At 40.1% G+C, this 20,338-nt stretch overlaps 1 protein-coding gene across 2 annotated transcripts; it reads right to left on the bottom strand.

Moving 5' to 3' along the window:
- Positions 1-113: 113 nt before the first annotated feature.
- Positions 114-20,064, bottom strand: heca (HECA ribonucleoprotein granule regulator). 2 transcript variants are annotated; one of them, XM_085770736.1, is made up of 7 exons: positions 19,573-20,064; positions 14,719-15,481; positions 11,022-11,211; positions 10,824-10,942; positions 9,774-9,940; positions 5,472-5,626; positions 114-654 (listed from the first exon to the last, which is right to left on the bottom strand). In XM_085770736.1, exons 1-7 carry the CDS (start codon positions 19,724-19,726, stop codon positions 490-492), a joined length of 1,713 nt encoding a protein of 570 aa, XP_085626862.1. In that variant the 5' UTR covers positions 19,727-20,064; the 3' UTR covers positions 114-489. The 2 variants fall into 2 exon arrangements, with proteins under 2 accessions (XP_085626862.1, XP_085626861.1); XM_085770735.1 differs by having other exon boundaries at positions 5,472-5,629; positions 10,824-11,211.
- Between the last annotated feature and the right edge of the window lie 274 nt (positions 20,065-20,338).

Genomic DNA, 20,338 nt, shown 5'->3' with positions numbered 1-20,338 from the left:
AGGGAAGGTGTTAAATGTGAAAACATGGAGGAAGAAGCAAAACAACAACGACCCATTTCATTTCGTGTCCACATGATCCCAGATGTGAAGAACACAACAGGCCAACACCAGTCTTTTATCTTTCTCTGCTTTATTCGAGATTCATATTCACGGTTTTTGGTAAAAAATAAAAAATAAAAGCAAATTTGGCTGATACAGATACATTCACTTGTCACAGATAGATGTGTTTGTTCGACTCAAGTGTCACTTTCACACTCTGTCGACACCGTTCAGCAGAGATACTGTCCTGGAACTTTTTTTTTTTTCATTTATTCTTTAAAACTAGAATCATACTTTTTCCTATACGTAAAAAAGAAACCAAGGAAAAGGGGGAACTTAAACCACCTTAAGGCCCAAAAAAATAAAAATCTCTCCTAGATTGTGTTAGAAAAACAAAACAAAAACAATGAGAACAGAAGCAGCTTAACTAGCATGCATGAACAACATTTGTCAATAAGCCTCGAGTACTTTGTAGGAGGAGAAGGGTTTAACAAAGTGATAGTCCAGGTTGCCGCAGTGAGGGCACTGCTGGACGTTGCTGTACTCGGAGAAATACTGCATCCCCACTCGGACGTCCACCACCGGCTTCCCACAGTGCTTACAGTTGAGACGAGCCTGAGGGACACAGGTCAGTTTACAGGGTCTTAATCAACTGAGAACATTGAAAAAGTGGGTAACACTTTATTTTAAGGGGTCCTTGTTCCTGTGTATCTACCTAATTAATTACAGTGTAATTACCTATGTAACCGTATGTAATAACATGTACTTACATTGTAAATACATAGTGTATTTTCGTGTACTTACAGGTCCTTGTTACACTTGTAATAAGAAATGCTTGTGCAAAGAGAGAGGCCACTTTGGCATTTCTTATTACAAGTGTAACAAGGACCTGTAAGTACCCCAAAATACACTATGTATTTACAATGTAAGTACATGTTATTACATACGGTTACATAGGTAATTACACTGTAATTAATTAGGTAGATACACAGGAACAAGGACCCCTTAAAATAAAGTGTTACCAAAAAGTGCCAAGATGCAAATGTAGTATATGTATATATACACAGTATATATAATGTATGCTGTAGTCTACTGTATGTGATATGCAGGTATACGCAGTGTACCCGCCTAAAATGCCTTAATATTTAAATATATCCGACGATATGACGATACAGAGTCCCCCGCTGTAAACTCAACCGTTTTAAGAATTCTTTTATCCCAACTTCCATCAAATTTCTTAACAATACTGCTTGAGTTTGTGCAATAATTCTTATAGTGCTCTTACTATGGTGAATTTATGAGGTGTAGGGGAGAGTGGGGTCAAGTGTAACACTTTTGACTATTTTCTGAATTTCTCTGGGACTGATTCAACTAGATAAGTCATTTTTTGCTATGTTGTACAAGTCTACTACTGTCTCATAAATTTATTCAGCTCCATATATTACACAAAGAGTACAATGTTGATTTATTTCAGAGTTACTGTTGAGCCTCAGGGTGGGGTCATGGAGGGTCATGTGTAACACACTACAAAACAACCACAAATAAGAAAATAACTCAAGTTTTATCACATAAATTTTAATTCAAAACATTTTCTTATCTTTAGTAATCATTGTAGCTCATGTAAATTTGATAATATAACGGTGTAATGAATTCTAGCTAACGTTAGCAGTGAAGCCCACTGTTGTTGTCCCTGAGGTAGCCTGAACCGCTGCTAGCTACTCCATAGAGTATCTAAGTATGTACTAAAACACTGAGTAGGTTTGCTTGATTAAAAACAACTAAAAACTGCATTGTGATGCAAATTGCCATTGCTGAAAACAGGGTTGTCAAGGTGTTACACTTGACCCCACCCTTGTCAGCTAGCATAAACCCCCATGTGCTAGCTAGTAGAAGGCAATGAATCAGATGGCACTCATTTAGGCTGTTAGCTAAGACATCAGGCATCAAAATGATTTAACTTGAGGTTCATAGCCTCAAGAACTCAGGACACCAGTTAAAATATACGGCGATTTTGAAAAATTACTTTCTTGCCCCAAAAACAGTGTTTCCCTGATAAAACCTGATAGGGATCAGAAAATGGGCTGATTTCTTCCAGGTAGGCAGAGGACCATAGTGAGCATGTGCAGAGTGAATATCATGACTCTAGCTTGTTTCTGACTGGGTAAAAGTGAGGTGTTACACTTGACCCTCCGTTACACTTGACCCCACTCAGGGCCGTTGCTAGGAATTCTGGGCCCCCTTAAAGAATACTAAAGTGGGCCCCTCCCCCTAACTTTTCCTTTTTTTTTCTTAGACTACGTATGTATTATCATTTTTTATTTAGCCTTCTTTGTTTTGATGCTAATGCAGCATTACACTGCAAAAACTCAAGTATCTCAGCAAGAATATTTGTCTTATTTCTAGTCAAAATGTCATTTCTAGTCAAAACAAATCTCATTATACTTAAAATAAGACACGTCATATTAAAAGTAGCTTGTTTTTAGACACTTTTTACTTCTTTCAAGCAGATTTTCACTTGGAATAAGTAGAAAAAATCTGATAGTGGAGCAAGTTTTTCTTCCTTATTACAAGCACAAAAAACTTACTTTCACTGGCAGATTTTTCTATTTATTGTGAATTTAAGTGAAAATGATCTAAAAACAAGTTAATTTTTAGGTTCTTCTTTTAAGTGGAAAGAGATTAGTTTTGACCAGAAATGAGACATTTGGACAAGAAATAAGACAAATATTCTTGGAAAGATGTTGTACTATAGTCAGGGTCTTACGCAGAATAAATCAGTCATACAAAGATTAGACTACTGGGGTTTTTTATTGGCCCCCACTGGGCACTGGGCCCCTAGAATTATCATCACCTTTCTCCCCTATACAACGGCCCTGCCCCACTCTCCCCTATGTATGTGCTATGCTGTGAGATATGTGCAATATGTGTTGTGTTATGGGATATGTACAATGCTGTTATGTCTTGTGTTTGCTGGGTTGGTATGGCTGAGGTGTATTGTTTTTTTGTCATTGTGGCCATCAAGGCATTTATGGCGCAGCTACAGAGTCCAAGACAAATTTCCCTTAACGGGACAATAAAGTTTATCGTATCGTATCGTATCGTACATCCACTACAACAAAACTAACCATAGTCGATGTGATACAGGTATGAACAGCGTACCAACTTAAAAAGCATTAAGATTTCAGTATAACCCACTACAACAAATAAAACTATGCCACATACAGTATGTCTACATATAAAAAGTGTATGTGTATGTAATATTGTATGTAAGATAATGTATATTCTAAAGACCAGTATAGGTACATGCAGGTAGGGCAAGTAGGTAGGTGTTTTATTAAACTTGCATATATAAATATACAGTTAATTTAATATACACTGTCCGTCCCCAAAAAAAAGTCACCACTTGGATTTAACTAGAGCTTCCCATTGGATAATTACTGCATGGATGATTATGTTTCAGCTGGCAACAACTTAGGTAACCCGAACTGATGCAGTCTCATTTCTTAAACAACCATGTTGGAAGACACATCCTGTGGTCGTGGAGAAGATGTTAATCTGTTTCACAAGGGTCAAACTATTGGCATCAAGCAAATAAAACATCTAAGGAGATTGCTTAAACTACTAAATTGAGTTATGAACTGTCCAACAATGCATTATTAAAAACTGGAAGTATAGTGGAGAACCATCATCTTCAAGGAAGAAACGTGGTCCAATGTGACCACAGCGTCCAGACCTCAACCTCAACCCCCACTGAGAATCGTAATCAAAGCTACAGGCGGTCTAACGAAATATTAGAGTGTGTGACCTTTTTTTGGACGAGCAGTGTATTTTTTTTACTGTTTATTTCTGTATATGTTTATTTACATGTTAGATATAAATTCAATATATGCTGCTCATATATTCAAATTCATCTCCCATCAGTTGGTCTTTGTCATCATTGTTTTCTGAAAAGCTAAAGTGGCAGCTGAGCAGACTGTTCTGTTCTGTAGCGGTAAAATCTGAGCAGCCAAACAACTGATTTAACTTTCAAGAACAAGAACAGTGTTGGCAGCTACTGGCTTGTTGTCAAAGCCTTGTGGGACCTGCTGCTCTCCCACTGGCAGCAGAACAAGCCGCAAAACTCAACACTGATATATCATCACTTTATGAAGCTGCGTAAACTGTTGCGTACTTACTTACTACTTACACATTGTGCAACGTGCAGTGAGTTTACAGCTTGTTCTGCTGCCAGAGCACGATGGGTTTTTGGTCTAAAAAGAAAACAACAACTCACTGCTGTTGGGGGCAAAGCAAAAAAATGGACACGGAGCGTTGTAAAAGGTTTGACACCAGAAATGATATCTAGGAACTTCAAGGATTAAAACCTGGGTGGATAACCCGGTCAACTAGCTGCTGGAAAGCTACAGGGGGCCAAAACCCCTTTCTTGGGTCATTTTGCTGGTGAAATGATGTAAATGCAAATATTTAGGTACTACAATGGCATAAATAGTCATACAACTATAACATTTGGCAGAGAGTATCTTGACACATAGGGGGAGGCATGAAAAAAAGATTCTGGGGTTTGTTGCAACTCGATTTTAAGATATCACCCTCAACATCCCAAAAAAGACCAAAAAAAGTACTGTTCGTCTGACAAATTCTCATGAAAATTATTATTTTTCAGCACTTTATGGAGAATATCTATGCTTAACATGTATATAGAAAATTTCCTTAATTCATAAGCTTCCATTTGAGTCCAAGATAGCCTTTCTATCTCAAAAGCCCCACTTGCTGTGGCCAACGGTCTTCTCTATCTATCTGTTCACTTTGGGGAGACCAGAAATAGAATGGTTTCTGATCATGTCAGTTAACATGGAGTTTTTCACAATAGGTGTTGCATTGTTTGGAGACAGCCTGTAGCTTTCCAGTAGCTAGTAGAAAGGCTATCTTGGACTCAAATGGAAGCTTATGAATTAAGGAAATTTTCTATATACATGTTAAGCATAGATATTCTCCATAAAGTGCTGAAAAATAATAATATTCATGAGAATTTGTCAGGCGAACAGTACTTTTTTTGGGATGTTGAGGGTGATATCTTAAAATCGAGTTGCAACAAACCCCAGAATCTTTTTTTCATGCCTCCCCCTATGTGTCAAGATACTCTCTGCCAAATGTTATAGTTGTATGACTATTTATGCCATTGTAGTACCTAAATATTTGCATTTACATCATTTCGCCAGCAAAATGACCCAAGAAAGGGGTTTTGGCCCCCTGTAGCTTTCCAGCAGCTAGTTGACCGGGTTGTCCACCCAGGTTTTAATCCTTGAAGTTCCTAGATATCATTTCTGGTGTCAAACCTTTTACAACGCTCCGTGTCCGTTTTTCAAAAAACTGGGATTTTGCCCCCCTGGGTATTCTGTGTGACACAAAAGAGAAAAAAAAACATTTTCTACCTGGCAACAAGGCGAAGCGGCCAGTATGTCGTAGGTGTACATGGTGCCCAGTTGATGCCAGCTCCCGTCCCAGCGAGACTTGCACTTGATGCAGACGATCTTGTGGACGCCTTCTAAACAGTCCACGCAGATGGCGTACAGGTGCATTAACCTGCCTGCTGGAAACAAAGACACACGGTCAGCCATTACAGTTCATTAATTAAGCAAGAGGTATGTTTGAAAATTGAAAATGTGGAAATTGAAAGAGTCTACGAAAGTAAGTTCCTTGGTGTCTTAATAGATCACACAAGCTCTGCTGGAAATCTCACGTGAAATATTTGTGCTCCAAAGTACCCAGAAGTATTGGAATTCTGGGTAAAACTAAACGTGTTTTAGATCAGAAGTAACTTCAAATGCTGTACTATGCACTCACTGATCCGTATTTATCCTACTGTGTTGAGGTATGGGGAAACACATATAAAAGCACTTTACAAAAGATTTGCATTTTACAAAAAAGAGTCATAAGGATGGTTCATCATGTTGGGTACCTTGATCATACAAATCCGGGTATTTTAAGATTTGAGGACCTAGTCAAATTCAAAACAGGTCAGATTTTGTTTAAAGCCTGGAATAGGTTGCTACCAATAAACATCCAAATAATGTTTATGGTCAGAGAAAGCATATATGATTTAAGAGGGAACTGTAACTTTAAACAATCTACCATCCATTCTACCCTGAAAAGTTTTAGCATCTATTTTAGGTGGTGTTAAAATGTGGAATAGACTAGATGAGGATATAAAAATGTGCAATAACTTAAAACAATTTAAAAGTAAGTACAAACATACACTCTTGGACAGCTAAAGAACTTGACAGCTAATTTTACTCTTTTTATTTATAATCATGGTCTTATTTCATATTAAAGCAATATGTTTTTAATCTTCTGAATTGTATGGAACTACAGATGTATGACATGAATCACAATGTAAGGGGGGGCTGAACTTGATAAGCTTTGCTTCCTTCAGTTCAGCCCCTTCTCAAACTTGCACAGTATCATTATTGTTTTGTTTCTTGTTACATAGATTGTTTGTCTTTTGATGTGCTTGTTTGAGACAAATAAAAATCAAATCAAATCAAAACAGTACGTTTACTAAATGACTGACGAGTCAACAAGCGGTCAGAAGAGTCAGTCGGTTAGTTATCAGGAGAGGCAGCAGAGAGACAGAGTCCTGCGTTGCATCTCGTCACTATGGAAGAGTATTAGGGCCACTCGTGAAAACAAAAAATGAGATGAGGAATAATTTTTTTTAATTATGCACTTCGAGAGTAGCCAAAATGTCGACAAAAAAGTTGAAATGTCGAGAATAAAGTCGAAATACAAAGTCAAGGACAAAGGCAGGGCAAGGCATCTTTATTTATATAGCACATTTCATACCAAGGCAACTCAATGTGCTTTACGCTTTAAGACAAACCATTTTAAAAAGAACAGCAAAAAACAGCATAAAAACAAACAATTTTTTAAAAATTAAAAAAAAAAATGTAAACATTAAACATAGAGTTAAAAGTAAGAGCAAAGAAGAATAAAAAAAAAAGTAGAATAAAAGGAAATAGATAAAGTTTAAAGTTCTTAAAAAGAGCTCAGCCATAAACGCATGAAAAGAGAAATGTTTTTAACATGGATTTAAAAAGTGCTTAGAGATGGGGCGAAATGAGTTGAAATGTGAAAATTTGAAAACGTGATATGATATCATATATCTAATTTGATGGACCAGGGAGGAAATTTTGACTTTACTCTCTTGTATTTCAACTTTATTATCAACATTTCTACTTTTTCTCGATATTTGGCCTTTTTCCTCAACATTTTGACTTTATTCTCGAAGTGCAAAATGAAAAGAAACAACCCTCCTCTCATGAGTGGCCCCCCCAATACTCTTTGGTATATCACACTTCACTTTATATTAAACTAAATGAGACACGTTTCTCAAGGAAACAAAACTCATGATCCCATCCCATGATGCCACATTTCTCCTCTGATGTGATTTCAGTTCCTTAATATCAGTCTAGAAAATAGCAAACAAAACTTTCTCAGCTCTCCTCAACTTCTGTGAATTGGCTCTCTGTGGGTCAAACATGCCACATTATGTAAACCAGCTATGACATCTACACCACATCACAGATGCAAACCGGTCACAACAGTGTGTTGTCTGACTGTGGTGTTGCTGGTGTCAGGGCCGTTGTATAGGGGAGAAAGGTGATGATAATTCTAGGGGCCCAGCGCCCAGTGGGGCCCATAAAAAACCCCAGTAGTCTAATCTTTGTATGACTGATACTGACTAATACTCATAGTACAATGTAAAAACTCAACATCTTTCCAAGAATATTTGTCTTATTTCTTGTCCAAATGTCTCATTTCTAGTCAAAACTCATCTCTTTCCACTTAAAATAAGACTCATCACCTAAAAATTAACTTGTTTTTAGATCATTTTCACTTAAATTCACAATAAATAGAAAAATCTGCCAGTGAAAGTAAGTTTTTTGTGCTTGTAATAAGGAAGAAAAACTTGATCCACTATCAGATTTTTTCTACTTATTCCAAGTGAAAATATGCTTGAAAGAAGTAAAAAGTGTCTAAAACAAGCTACTTTTAATATGATGTGTCTTATTTTAAGTATAATGAGATTTGTTTTGACTAGAAATTACATTTTGACTAGAAATAAGACAAATATTCTTGCTAAGATACTTGAGTTTTTGCAGTGTAATGCTGCATTAGCATCAAAACAAAGAAGGCTAAATAAAAAACGATAATACATACATAGTCTAAGAAAAAAAAAAGGAAAAGTTAGGGGGAGGGGCCCACTTTAGTATTCTTTCAGGGGGCCCAGAATTCCTAGCAACGGCCCTGGCTGGTGTTGCTGCTGGTGTGTGTATTTTCTTTCAGCCGCAGCATCAAACCGTAACTTTTCAACTCTGGCACAATTCAACCACTTTTCCAACGTTTATATTGATTCCGACTCCAAAGCACAAAACACTAAATAAATCAACCTTTCACACTGGCGCACATCAAGGCGGATACATATCAAAGCTCGCGGGGCCGGCGCCACATCAAAGAAAGCCTCATGAAAGTGAATATCAGAGAAGAGCAAAAATAACATGTTAATGGTTTATCTGTGTTGAATAGGCTATATGCCCAGCTGGCTAAAATCCAGGAAGTAGTGGTACTTCCTGGTTGGTACTTTCTGAATTTCAGCCAGCCAGGTGTGTCTGATTATTGTTTTGAGGTCAGACACACCGGGATTAATCAGTTTGGCCAATCATGTACAACAGGAAATAAAGGAGCTGGCTGAAATTCAGGCAGTACCAACCAGGAAGTACCACTACTTCCTGGATTTTAGCCAGCTGGGCATATAGCCTATTGAATGAATGAATGAATTTATATTTAGGGGCACATATACTGTAAGCTAGTCCAGGATGAAGTCCTGTGGCCTGACCCAGTACAGAGAAATGATGCTGTGGATGAGTTATGCACTTCTCATTTCTATATTTTTGTACTTTATTTTTACATAGGCTTACTGCATATACGTGCTAAATGCACAAGATTTCTGTTTGTTTTTGTACTGTACAAGTGCTACATGTATAAAATGCACAGGATTTCTGGTTTTTGTACTTTTTTTTTTTTTTTACTACTATGTACAAGTGCTAAATGCACAGGTTTTTTGTTTTGCAAGAGGAGAAGATGAGAGACGACAGGGTGAAGGAAGAAGGATGAGGGAGGGAGGGATGAACTGGGAAGAAAAAAGAAGAAGGAAGGAAAAGGGGATGAAATGGATGTGGGGAGGGAAGGAGGAGGGTGAAAGAAAGGGAAGGAGAGAAGTGCTACAGTGTAAATGCACAGGTTTTTTGTTTTGCAACATGCATTTAGCCTACAGTGAACAATAATCATTTATTTCTACAGCTTCATGTGCTGAGCATTGTGTTTTCTATTTGTCTATGTAGTGTTTAGTGACTGATCAGTAGTGTTTTTAATTTTGATTGACTCGGGGCACGATTTGACAACATAGTTCAGTTTTGGGCACAGATTGAACTGTTTTGAGGTGAAAGTTTGGTTTTGCAAGAAGAGTCTGAGGTTTTGTGAATGTAGCTTGAAAATTGGGGTTTGTGTTCACAGTTTAGAGAAAAGGAGAGCAGCTTTCGAGAAATGTGTCTTAGCAATCGAGAAAAACTGTACAGTAACAGTAACCCATAATAGTTTCAATAAAATGTGACTTGAACATAGAGAGGAAGTGGTTTTGTGTCTGTACTTTTTTGCGAGACGTGCGGTGCTCTGACCTTGGAGGTGACAGGGGACGTCGTACTCGATCTCGTCGTGGCGAGACGGGCTGAGGAACAGAGTCCCGTCCACCAGAGGGAACTGCTCGAACACCGGCAGCGCCCGGTGGCACAGCGCACAGTTGACCACGTTCCTCTGGCTCGCGCTGAGGGCCGACAGGATGAACCTGCAGGAAGCGGGAACACACACACCACATACGTAACGACGTCACCTGAGGAAGTCAGTTTCTAACGCTTCTTTTCTTTCACCAATGGGAAAGAAGGGTGTGACAACAGCAGGGCCGTTGTATAGGGGAGAAAGGTGATGATAATTCTAGGGGCCCATAAAAAACCCCAGTAGTCTAATCTTTGTATGACTGATTTATTCTGCGTAAGACCCTGACTATAGTACAACATCTTTCCAAGAATTTTTGTCTTATTTCTTGTCAAAATGTCTCATTTCTAGTCAAAACTAATCTCTTTTCACTTAAAATAAGACTCATTACCTAAAAATTAACTTGTTTTTAGATCATTTTCACTTAAATTCACAATAAATAGAAAAATCTGCCAGTGAAAGTAAGTTTTTTGTGCTTGTAATAAGGAAGAAAAACTTGCTCCACTATCAGATTTTTTCGACTTATTCCAAGTGAAAATCTGCTTGAAAGAAGTAAAAAGTGTCTAAAAACAAGCTACTTTTAATATGATGTGTCTTATTTTAAGTAGAATGAGATTTGTTTTGACTAGAAATGACATTTTGACTAGAAATAAGACAAATATTCTTGCTAAGATACTTGAGTTTTTGCAGTGTAATGCTGCATTAGCATCAAAATAAAGAAGGCTAAATAAAAAATGATAATACATACGTAGTCTAAGAAAAAAAAAGGAAAAGTTAGGGGGAGGGGCCCACTTTAGTATTCTTTAAGGGGGCCCAGAATTCCTAGCAACGGCCCTGAGGATCCGTAAGAACCCTGATTTGATGAGTTTGATGAGGGAAACCAAGAAATCCCATAATGAGCCTGAATGAATCAGGATTATGTCATATCTGCTTTGTCCCGGGGGCCTCTACTCTACCTGCGCAGCTCCTCCCCCTGTCCGGCCTGAGCGTCGTCCTCCATGCGGACGTGGTAGGTGTTGAGTTTGTGTCGAGGGATGTGGGTGAGGAGCTCCGAGAGGTCCAGCCTCCTCAGGAACTGCACCGGGTGGGAGTGGGCGCCGTCCGCCGCGCTGCCGCCCGAGGCGAGGCGGTGGTGGAGCGGCAGGGCGAGGGACAGAGACAGGGGCAGGACCGACCCGGGGTCCAGGTGGTGGGAAGTAGCTCCTCCCCCGGCGCCGGAGGAGGAGCAGCCCCCCCCCCCGGCCGAGGCCCCCCGCCACCAGGAGGTGCTTCCTCTGCTGCGGGTCCATGTGGACGGCTGATTTGAGGAACTCCCCCAGCTGACGGGAGCCCCTCAGACAAGGGCTGGGACGATTATGGAAAAAAAATAAAATAAATAATCATGATTATTTTGATTGATATTGAAATCACAATTAAAGGGATAGTTCACCCAAAATTCTAATTTCATTTCTCATTATCTACTCACCCTCATGTCGACTAAGGGCTGGGAGAATTTTCTGAGTCCTCCGTGGCTTGTCTGAGTTACGGGGGGGGGGTCCGCGCAGCAGTATTTGTCCATATAGAGAGCCTAAGCGGAAGCAGGAAGTAACGGTCACCATGGGACCTCAACTCTGAAAAACTCGCCATACAAATGAACGGGAGTCCAAGTTTTATTTCGTGATCCGATTGAATTGTGCCATGAGAAAAAAATATGTCCTCTACCTGTTTAAAACATCACGTTTCATCCCGAGAAATCAGCAGTTTGTTGTAAAACTATTGTAAAATAAAATTCAGAAGAATCCGTAACCAGAAAGACTACAGGTGGCGTAGGTGACGTCACCATGGCGACCAAATGCCGCCCTTTCCCATGTCAGTTGGTGACGTATTTTTAGTGGGACACAGATTTGTAGTCCGTAGAGCGTCGTCACACAAAATACATTCTTCTGTTGCCGTTTTATGATAAACGGCTGATTTCTTGGCATGAAATGTGATGTTTTAAACAGGTAGAGGACATATTTTTTTCTCATGGCACAATTCAATCGGATCACGAAATAAAACTTTCAGTCCCGTTCATTTGAATGGCGAGTTTTTCAGAGTTGAGGTCCCATGGCGCCGTTACTTCCTGCTTCCGCTTAGGCTCTCTATGACGGTTGTGAATGGATACCACTTTTCTTCGTCCAAAAAGACACACCAAAAAACATCCAAATACCTCCATAGTGCTCGTCTGTAATGTCCGTCTTGTAATGAAGCCCCGACATGAGAAACTGTTCCGCCGGTCAGTGCAAACACAGGAAGAGCAGTGAACTGAGGCACTGGGAGCTTCCGCTACAAACAAGCTTAAAAATATAGACTTATTTAATTTTTCGGAACAATTTCTCATGTCGGGGCTTCAATACGATGGGTCGTGGTTCGCGCCTTGCATGGCAGCTTCCGCCATCAGTGTGTGAATGGGTGAATGTGATGTACTGTAAAGCGCTTTGGGTATCGTTTCAGGTATAGTAAAGCGCTATATAAATACAGACCATTTACCATTTACCATTTTTACCAATACAAGAGGGACATTACAGACGAGCAGGATGGAGGTATTTGGATGTTTTTTGGTGTGTCTTTTTGAACGAAGGAAAGTGAGCTCCGTTCGCAACCGTTATATGGACAAATACTGCTGCGCGGACCCCCCGTAACTCCGAGAAGGCACGGAGGACTCTGAAAATTCTCCCAGCCCTTAGTCGACATGAGAGATAATGAGTGAAATTTGAATTTTGGGTGAACTATCCCTTTGATAAACACAATTATTCATTGATTTAAAGGGATACGCCAACATTTTTTTTTCATGTCTTGCCTCAAAGAGGCAGGCTAACACTACCTATGCACTTCCAGCGTTTGAGCGAAGCTAATTACGGGCGATTACAGGCTCTATCTCCCTTGTTACTGCACGCACAGTGGAAAGGATGGTGTCTATCTGCTTCTGTCTATCTGTCATGGACTCGGGAGTGAGGCAAGACACGAAAAAAAATGTTGGTGTATCCCTTAAAAAAAAAGTATTTATTGAGCCACCAAAACTCAACTTTAAATATAACTTTTAGAAAAACAACCAGAAATAAATTAGTAGCAAGTAATAAAGTGAAATAATAATGATATATTAAAATAGCAATAAAAAAAACAATAAATACCCAGTCTACATGCACTCAGACTGTTCTATACTCCCTGCAGTTTGCTTCCTACAAACTGAGGTTTCACTTCAGGCTTCTTCTGGTTTCAGTGATGAACGAATAATACCAATACCAGTGTAAAAATAATAAATCAAAATAGGGCTGCAGCCGATATCCAGTGCCATTTCACTACTCGGCAGTAACTTTTCTATGGGCTCTATGCACAACTCCAGCACTTCCTGAATTTAAGGCAGGTCCTTCGTTTCCTGTCTTACATTATTGGACAAACTGATTAATCCAGGTGTCTGACCATTGTGCCTTAAATTCAGGAAGTGGTGGAGATGTGCATAGAGCCCATTCCAAGTAAAAAAGCATTTAAGAAACATGTAAAGTCACTTTTCAGACTGAAGAGTTAATCTTTCATGTTATCATTTTTGAGAACTTTCTTTTTCTTTCCTTTTTTTCCTTTCTTTTTTATTGTAACTGGATCTGTGTATGTTTTGTAACTGGGTTTGTGTATTGTTGCTCTATTTTGAACTTTTGAAAAGGACCCCAGGAAGACTAGCCTGGCGTTTGTGCGTCGGCTAATGGGGATCCTCAATAAACAATAAACTTGCATACATTAATCGTTTCAATTACAGTGTTTTCATGATCGTGAGAAGCCAAAATCGCAGTCACGATCAAAATTCGATTAATCGTCCAATGTAAAAATAATAAATCAAAATAGGGCTGTAGCCGATATCCAGTGCCATTTCACTACTCTGCAGTAACTTGCATACACGTTCGTCTTGTGTCAGCTTTCTACTGCCATCTATGTGAGGGTCGGTTTTGACCCGAGTCTTAAATCAGCTGTAAAACACACTAAAACAATTATTTATCATCCCATTTTTTTCTCATCTCTTGGTTACATTGCTAGACTTATTTACCCATGAAAAGGTTGGTTTGTACTTATGATTTCAGTTTGAACTCTCATTATTGTTCTTGCTGCTCATAGTTACGCTACGGAGTCTCATGGGATTTCTTGGTTTCCCTCATCAAACTCATCAAATACACAATCCAACAACTCCACAACGCTCTGGTGGACAAGTTGCAACCTGCACATTCACCACGCTATGAGATAATAACAGAACGTTACCAGACAGAGTTGTTTTAGAGGGAAATGCAGAGACTGCTTGATGAAAAACTGCCCCCCACGGGAACGTGAATCAGCAGTTTTGCATGAATTTCCCTCTAAAACAACTCTGTCTGGTAACGTTCTGTTATTATCTCATAGCGTGGTGAATGTGCAGGTTGCAACTTGTCCACCAGAGCGTTGTGGAGTTGTTGGATTGTGTATTTGATGAGTTTGATGAGGGAAACCAAGAGATCCCGTGAGCCTGACTGACTCATTATTGTTCTTATAATTATAACCGGGTCAAAATTGACCCTAACATCACAAATGTCATAATTTTAACCAGATCATTTTAGAATTTTGTGAAAATCTTTTTTTTTTTTGTTTTATTTTGTTTAAATTGAGGTTCCCGACAAAGTCAAAAAGCCTTGATGCTATAAACAAATTTATGTGGTAGCCTAGTTGTATGCATTTAAAACCTGAAAACGGGTCACTGGTGACCCGAACACCAGAGAAAGGTTGTTTTTTCTTCGATTAGCTACAGTGTTTTCATGATCGTGAGAAGCCAAAATCGAAATCACGATCAAAATTCGATTAATCGTCCAGCCCTACCTCAGACCTGCTGCTGCCGCTGCTGCTGCCGCCGCTGCTGCGCCTCCTCCTGGTCCCACAGCTGCAGCAGAGGGGGAGAAGGAGAAGCCGGTGGGAGGAGATTGTCCTGGGGAGTCGCAGGGAGATTTCAGAGGGAAAGCTCCTCCTCCTCCTGCTCCTCCTCCTCCTCCTCCTCCTGCTGCTGCTCTCTCTGAGGAGTTCTGTCGGTCCACTGATTGTCTACGAGGTAACTCCTGACTGGAGGCTCTGTGGGAGAGTTTCCCTCCTCCTCCTGCTCCTCCTACTCCTCCTCCTACTGCTCCTCCAGGCACCTTACTTTTCTTAGGCTCCTCAAAAAGCCCGTCCCCTGACCCCGACCCCCCCGCTGCAGCCCCTCCTCCTCCGCTGGACCCGGTCCTGCCCGAGCTGCTCCTCTCGGGCGGCTTCTTCTTGCGCTCGTCCTGCATGCGCTTCACCTGGTACCAGTCGGTGTCCTTCTTCAGGTGGCCCTGGCCGCAGCGGCACGAGCAGAAGCGGAAGGCCAGGTCGTAGCCCTTCTTGGTCCACATGTTCTGCCGGCACTGCTTCTCGTTCCAGGAGCGAGCGCGGCCGATGCAGTTGAACTGGACGAGGATGGAGCTCTCCCACTCGTAGAAACACTGCAGGTGCATCCAGTTGCCGTAGGGGCAGAGCTCGTTGTTGCAGAGCACCCGCTGGTAGTCGTCCTTCTCCAGGTCGATGGCCCGGCTGAGGCTGCAGCCCAGAGGCGTCGCACACTGGACCTCTGAGGGTTAAACACATAAGAGGAGAGGTGGAGATCAATCAATAATTTAGATAGATAGATAGATAGATAGATAGATAGATAGATAGATAGATAGATAGATAGATAGATAGATAGATAGATAGATAGATAGATAGATAGATAGATAGATAGATACTTTATTAATCCCAAAGGAAATTCATCTGTCAGCTGCTCCAAACATTCTGAAAGAAAGAACTTAGCTAATACAGACAGATGTAGCAATAATATAAAAGAGTAAAATAAAGTATAAAAAATATACCTATATATATACATATATACAAACTATCACCTATATATATATATATGTATGTACACACATACATACACACACACACACTCTCATAAAATAAATACAATTCATAAGATTTCTGCTATAAACAGACAGAAAATAGTGCAAAAGACCCCAAGTAACAACTTTAGTTTGCTTCTAACAGACAATAATAGCTAATTATCATTTTCATTATCAATTAATCTGAATCTGCTTTTTATTTCCTCATTAAAGTAGAAGTAAGCGGAATATTTGTGTTAATAAAAGTCTTAAATAGTTATATCTTCCGACAGCAATCACTTATATAGAGTGTTTGGTCTGAAACACGGGTCTGTCAGTCACTCTGCTCTGCTCTGAGCCGAGGAGAAAACTTTCCTTGTATCCTACAACCTTTATCCAATGAGGAGAGAGAACGGCATAAAGGGGCGGTCCTCTCTGTGTGTGCAGCCAAGGGATGCGCGTGAATGTGGTGACGAAGGTACGAGGGCGGGGACTGCTAACTCCATCGGCTGACAAGAAGTTAGCCAAAACGACTGGATTGCTTGCTTCTGCTTTAAATCAATTAATTGTTTGGTTTTAAACATCAGTAAATTGTTAAAAATGTCCCTCACAGTTTCCTGGAGATATGAGACAATCGTTTCCATGCAGACATTTGATAATACATGTGACTGAGTCAGTAAGAGGGGATTGTTTTGTTGTCTTTTAATCCATTGACAAGTTTATATTTCAGTGCTGTGAATAATCAATTAATAAATCAATTAGAAGGGGAAAACAAGGGCTCAATATTATGAGTTCTACATACTTGTCTTGTCTCAGTTACAATTGATATAAAACAGCTTCTCAGATGTGAGGACTTGATGCTGTTCTTCATCTTTTATGCTTTTATGATCGGAAACTGAATAATCAGTGATATTTTTGAGCTGTTGCTAGAATAACACATGAATGTGTCGCTTTAACACTGTGCAGACCAAACAATGAATCTGTTAATTGAGAAAATAATAAGGTGAAGAGAATAATGAGTAATCAAAGCAATACTTGTTAGATGTTATTTGCTGTGATTAATCAAAGAGCAGAATAATTCCTTCAGCACTGATTTACATGGACGACAGCACCATGACAGCAGTCAGTGCGTCTCTCCATCATAAATTACAATAACAAAACGATCCTCACAGCACAACGCCAGATTAAAAATGTGAAAAAGACTGATTCCAGTGTCCGTTCTGCCTCGTTGGCACCAATTTAAATACAATCCAACTGGGCCGTCGCAGCCTGTGAGCAGCTCTATTCAAGCTCTGCCAATTGTCAAGTCTGGATGTGTATCAAGCAAATGTGGCCACACAGTCTCAGCTCATGATAATACACCGTGGGCGTGTGTGGGGGAGAATAGTTTCCTCCTTCCTTTTCCTGTACAACACACTGTCAGTGATTTTTTTTCTCTTTTTAAATCTGTCTAAGTCATTGTTGTACAACGAAGGAAAAAAATACTTATGTGTGCATTTTTAGCTCAGTTGCATCACTTTGTTGATAAAGTGCTAAACTGGGTTCAGACGTCACCGCGAATAAATCTGGTTTGGATGGAAAAAAAGCTTCATGCAGATATCCCCAAAGAGTTGGTTCAACAACGTGCTTTACTTATTTTACTGCTGGGAAAAGCAAATGTAAACATATTTAAATCATTGTATATATATTTGGCTTTGTATTTTCTGAATGAACAGATTCACTGTTAGTCAGTACAACAGTTTCAAATCAGAATAGACAACCTAATTAAAAGATAATTGGCTTTACTCTGATGTCAAGACAATGAAAAGCAGGAAATTGACAAGCTGCATTCATCAAGTGTTTGGCATGTTGGCTGATAAGTGACAAACAATTTTTAAAAAAAGAAGTTTTCTTTTAATCAAGCATCCAATTAATTAATTAACTTGTTCACTTCATATGTAAATATTCCCATTGAATCCAACAGTGAAATAAGTTCAGTGCACTGTTATAGCAGGTTCTTACAGCACAATACATAGATGCAGTTTGGCTTCTAGGTCTGTAATGCAGCTGTAAATCATATTTACAGTCAGGGCCGTGGCTAGGAATTCTGGGCCCCCTTAAAGAATACTAAAGTGGGCCCCTCCCCCTAACTTTTCCTTTTTTTTTTCTTAGACTACGTATGTATTATCATTTTTTATTTAGCCTTCTTTGTTTTGATGCTAATGCAGCATTACACTGCAAAAACTCAAGTATCTTAGCAAGAATAGTTGTCTTATTTCTAGTCAAAATGTCATTTCTAGTCAAAACAAATCTCATTCTACTTAAAATAAGACACATCATATTAAAAGTAGCTTGTTTTTAGACACTTTTTTTTACTTCTTTCAAGCATATTTTCACTTGGAATAAGCAGAAAAAATCTGATAGTGGAGCAAGTTTTTCTTCCTTATTACAAGCACAAAAAACTTACTTTCACTGGCAGATTTTTCTATTTATTATGAATTTAAGTGGAAATGAGTTTTGTCTAGAAATGAGACATTTGGACAAGAAATAAGACAAATATTCTTGGAAAGATGTTGTACTATAGTCAGGGTCTTATGCAGAATAAATCAGTCATACAAAGATTAGACTACTGGGGTTTTTTATGGGCCCCACTGGGCGCTGGGCCCCTAGAATTATCATCACCTTTCTCCCCTATACAACGGCCCTGTTTACAGTATTAGTGAGAGGGCATGAAGGCTGTTATCAGGGTGACTATTGTAAGTCTGTGTGGGATGAAGTGTGGACTTGAGTGCGCAGACAAGCGGTGAGGTGTCAGTATTACTGTGCAGGAGGAGGAGGAGGAGGAGGAGGAGGAGGAAGGCCACAACCAAATACTGTGTGGACAAGGTGCGCGTCAGGAAGACAGCTGAGGCCTGCACACTCAACACAACATCCATCTACCGTCTAACAACAAAGCAGTGCAGCATGGAGGCATTTAGACTCACCGATTGCACAATAGTCAATAAGGAGTGTTTTTCTTTATAGGTATTAACCTTTCTTTCTTTTCTTTTCTTTTTTTTTTACAGAAAGGAGCTCGACGCGCCAAACCCCATTGACAATATTTACATTTTTATGAATCTCGGCTTTAAGAGGGAGTGTTGACAACTGGTAATAGATCAATAAAGATGTTTTACGACGTGGAAACAGTTGCTGTACAATTCGGCTTACAACAAGAAACACTTAGGTATAATAATATCTCAACGTATTCACTGCATGCGCCCTCACTCAGTCTTTCAGCACCCAAACAAAACCAAACCACGCTGCTTGTGAGGAAGAAAGGAAAACAAATCAGTGTGAAGCAGCCATGCATTGCAGCCATGCACCGAGGCCACAGATTTCTATGCAGTTTGTTTGCTACTAAACTAAACTACACTACACTCGCTAAAAACAAAAAGCACTCATTCATACAAGGCCGATTGTGCAGCCTGGATAATCGAGGAAAACGTCAACATTTTCTGCTCCAAGTTTTTGTCTGCGCTGCTCTCTCCAGGTAGGAAATAAAAGTGCAGAGGTGCGTGCGTGTGTGTGTGTGTGTGTGTGTGCGTGTGTGTGTGTGTGTGTGTGAGGGGAGGAAGTAGAGACATTAGCAACGTCGCAGTGCATGCATGTCACACAGTCGCACAGACACAGGACAGAGCTGGAGCTTCTTCCCCCCCTCGGCAGGAAGAAGACAGCACAGCAGCATCACATCATCATCACCAAACTTCGCTACATCTTTTGTCCATTTCCTCTCTCTCTCTCTCTCTGTTTCTCTCTCTGTCTGTTTCTCTCTGTCTGTTTCTCTTACCGCTCGCCCGCTCGGGTCTGGGTGCAGCAGCAGCAGCCGCCGCGGCCGCCCCTCCTGTTGCAGCGGCCGCCGCACAGGCTCCATTTTCCTGCTCATCTCCGCTACTGTTGGTGCGTTTGCTTTTCTTTCCCTTGTTGTTCTTCTGGTTGGGCATTGTAGCCTGCACGGTTCGGCTGTCGAGTGTTATTTTCGACCTCTATCAGCGTCTCTTGCTGCTGCTGTCAACGCTGTCTGACATTTCTGTAGACTCCATTTCTGCTCTCGTGTTTGTTTTTGTTCTTGTTGTTGCTCTTGTTGTTGTTGTTGTTGTGGTGCAGTGTTTGTTTTTTTCTCTTTGTGTAGTTGTAGTTGTTGTTGTTGTGAAGTCTCCTCGGTGCAGCCCTGACAGCAGCAGTTTAAAGGAAGAAGCTGCTTTAACCTCTAAGAGAAGAGCGAAGGCGTGTCCGTGTCTCTTGTTTTGATTCCTGCTCTGCTGTTTTCTTCCACCCTCTGACGTCACGGGACCCCGCCCCCCTGCCATTGGCTGTCAAAGACCTGTGCTGCGTTCGGGTGGCGGTGGGAAAGCTCGGAAATTACAGCTTCGAACGGCTCAGTCAGTTGATCCAGTAGCCTACCTACTTTGATAATCGATAATAAATAGTTTTTTCTTTTTCTTTTTTCTTTTTTACGCTAACTAAAATATATTTTGGTGAAAATGTATATATTTATTATCGACAGTTTCTTATTTTCTCTCCCCATATTTCGATTATGCGGGTCACATTAATCG

The sequence above is a fragment of the Trachurus japonicus genome, chromosome 24 (genome assembly GCF_045865225.1).
Source record: "Trachurus japonicus isolate A0001 chromosome 24, Traja_1.0".
Lineage (NCBI taxonomy): Eukaryota > Metazoa > Chordata > Actinopteri > Carangiformes > Carangidae > Trachurus > Trachurus japonicus.
The sequence above is the reverse complement of the archived record's forward strand: the minus strand, read 5'-3'. Positions and strand labels throughout refer to the sequence as shown.

Excerpts from the sequence above, each read along its gene's own strand:
- heca (XM_085770736.1), bottom strand. The coding sequence starts at position 19,726 with ATGCCCAACCAGAAGAACAACAAGGGAAAGAAAAGCAAACGCACCAAC. Across the intron at positions 15,482-19,572 it reads CAGACCCGAGCGGGCGAGCG|AGGTCCAGTGTGCGACGCCT; the intron begins GTAAGAGAAACA and ends TTTAACCCTCAG. Across the intron at positions 9,941-10,823 it reads CAGGGGGAGGAGCTGCGCAG|GTTCATCCTGTCGGCCCTCA; the intron begins GTAGAGTAGAGG and ends CGCTTCCTGCAG.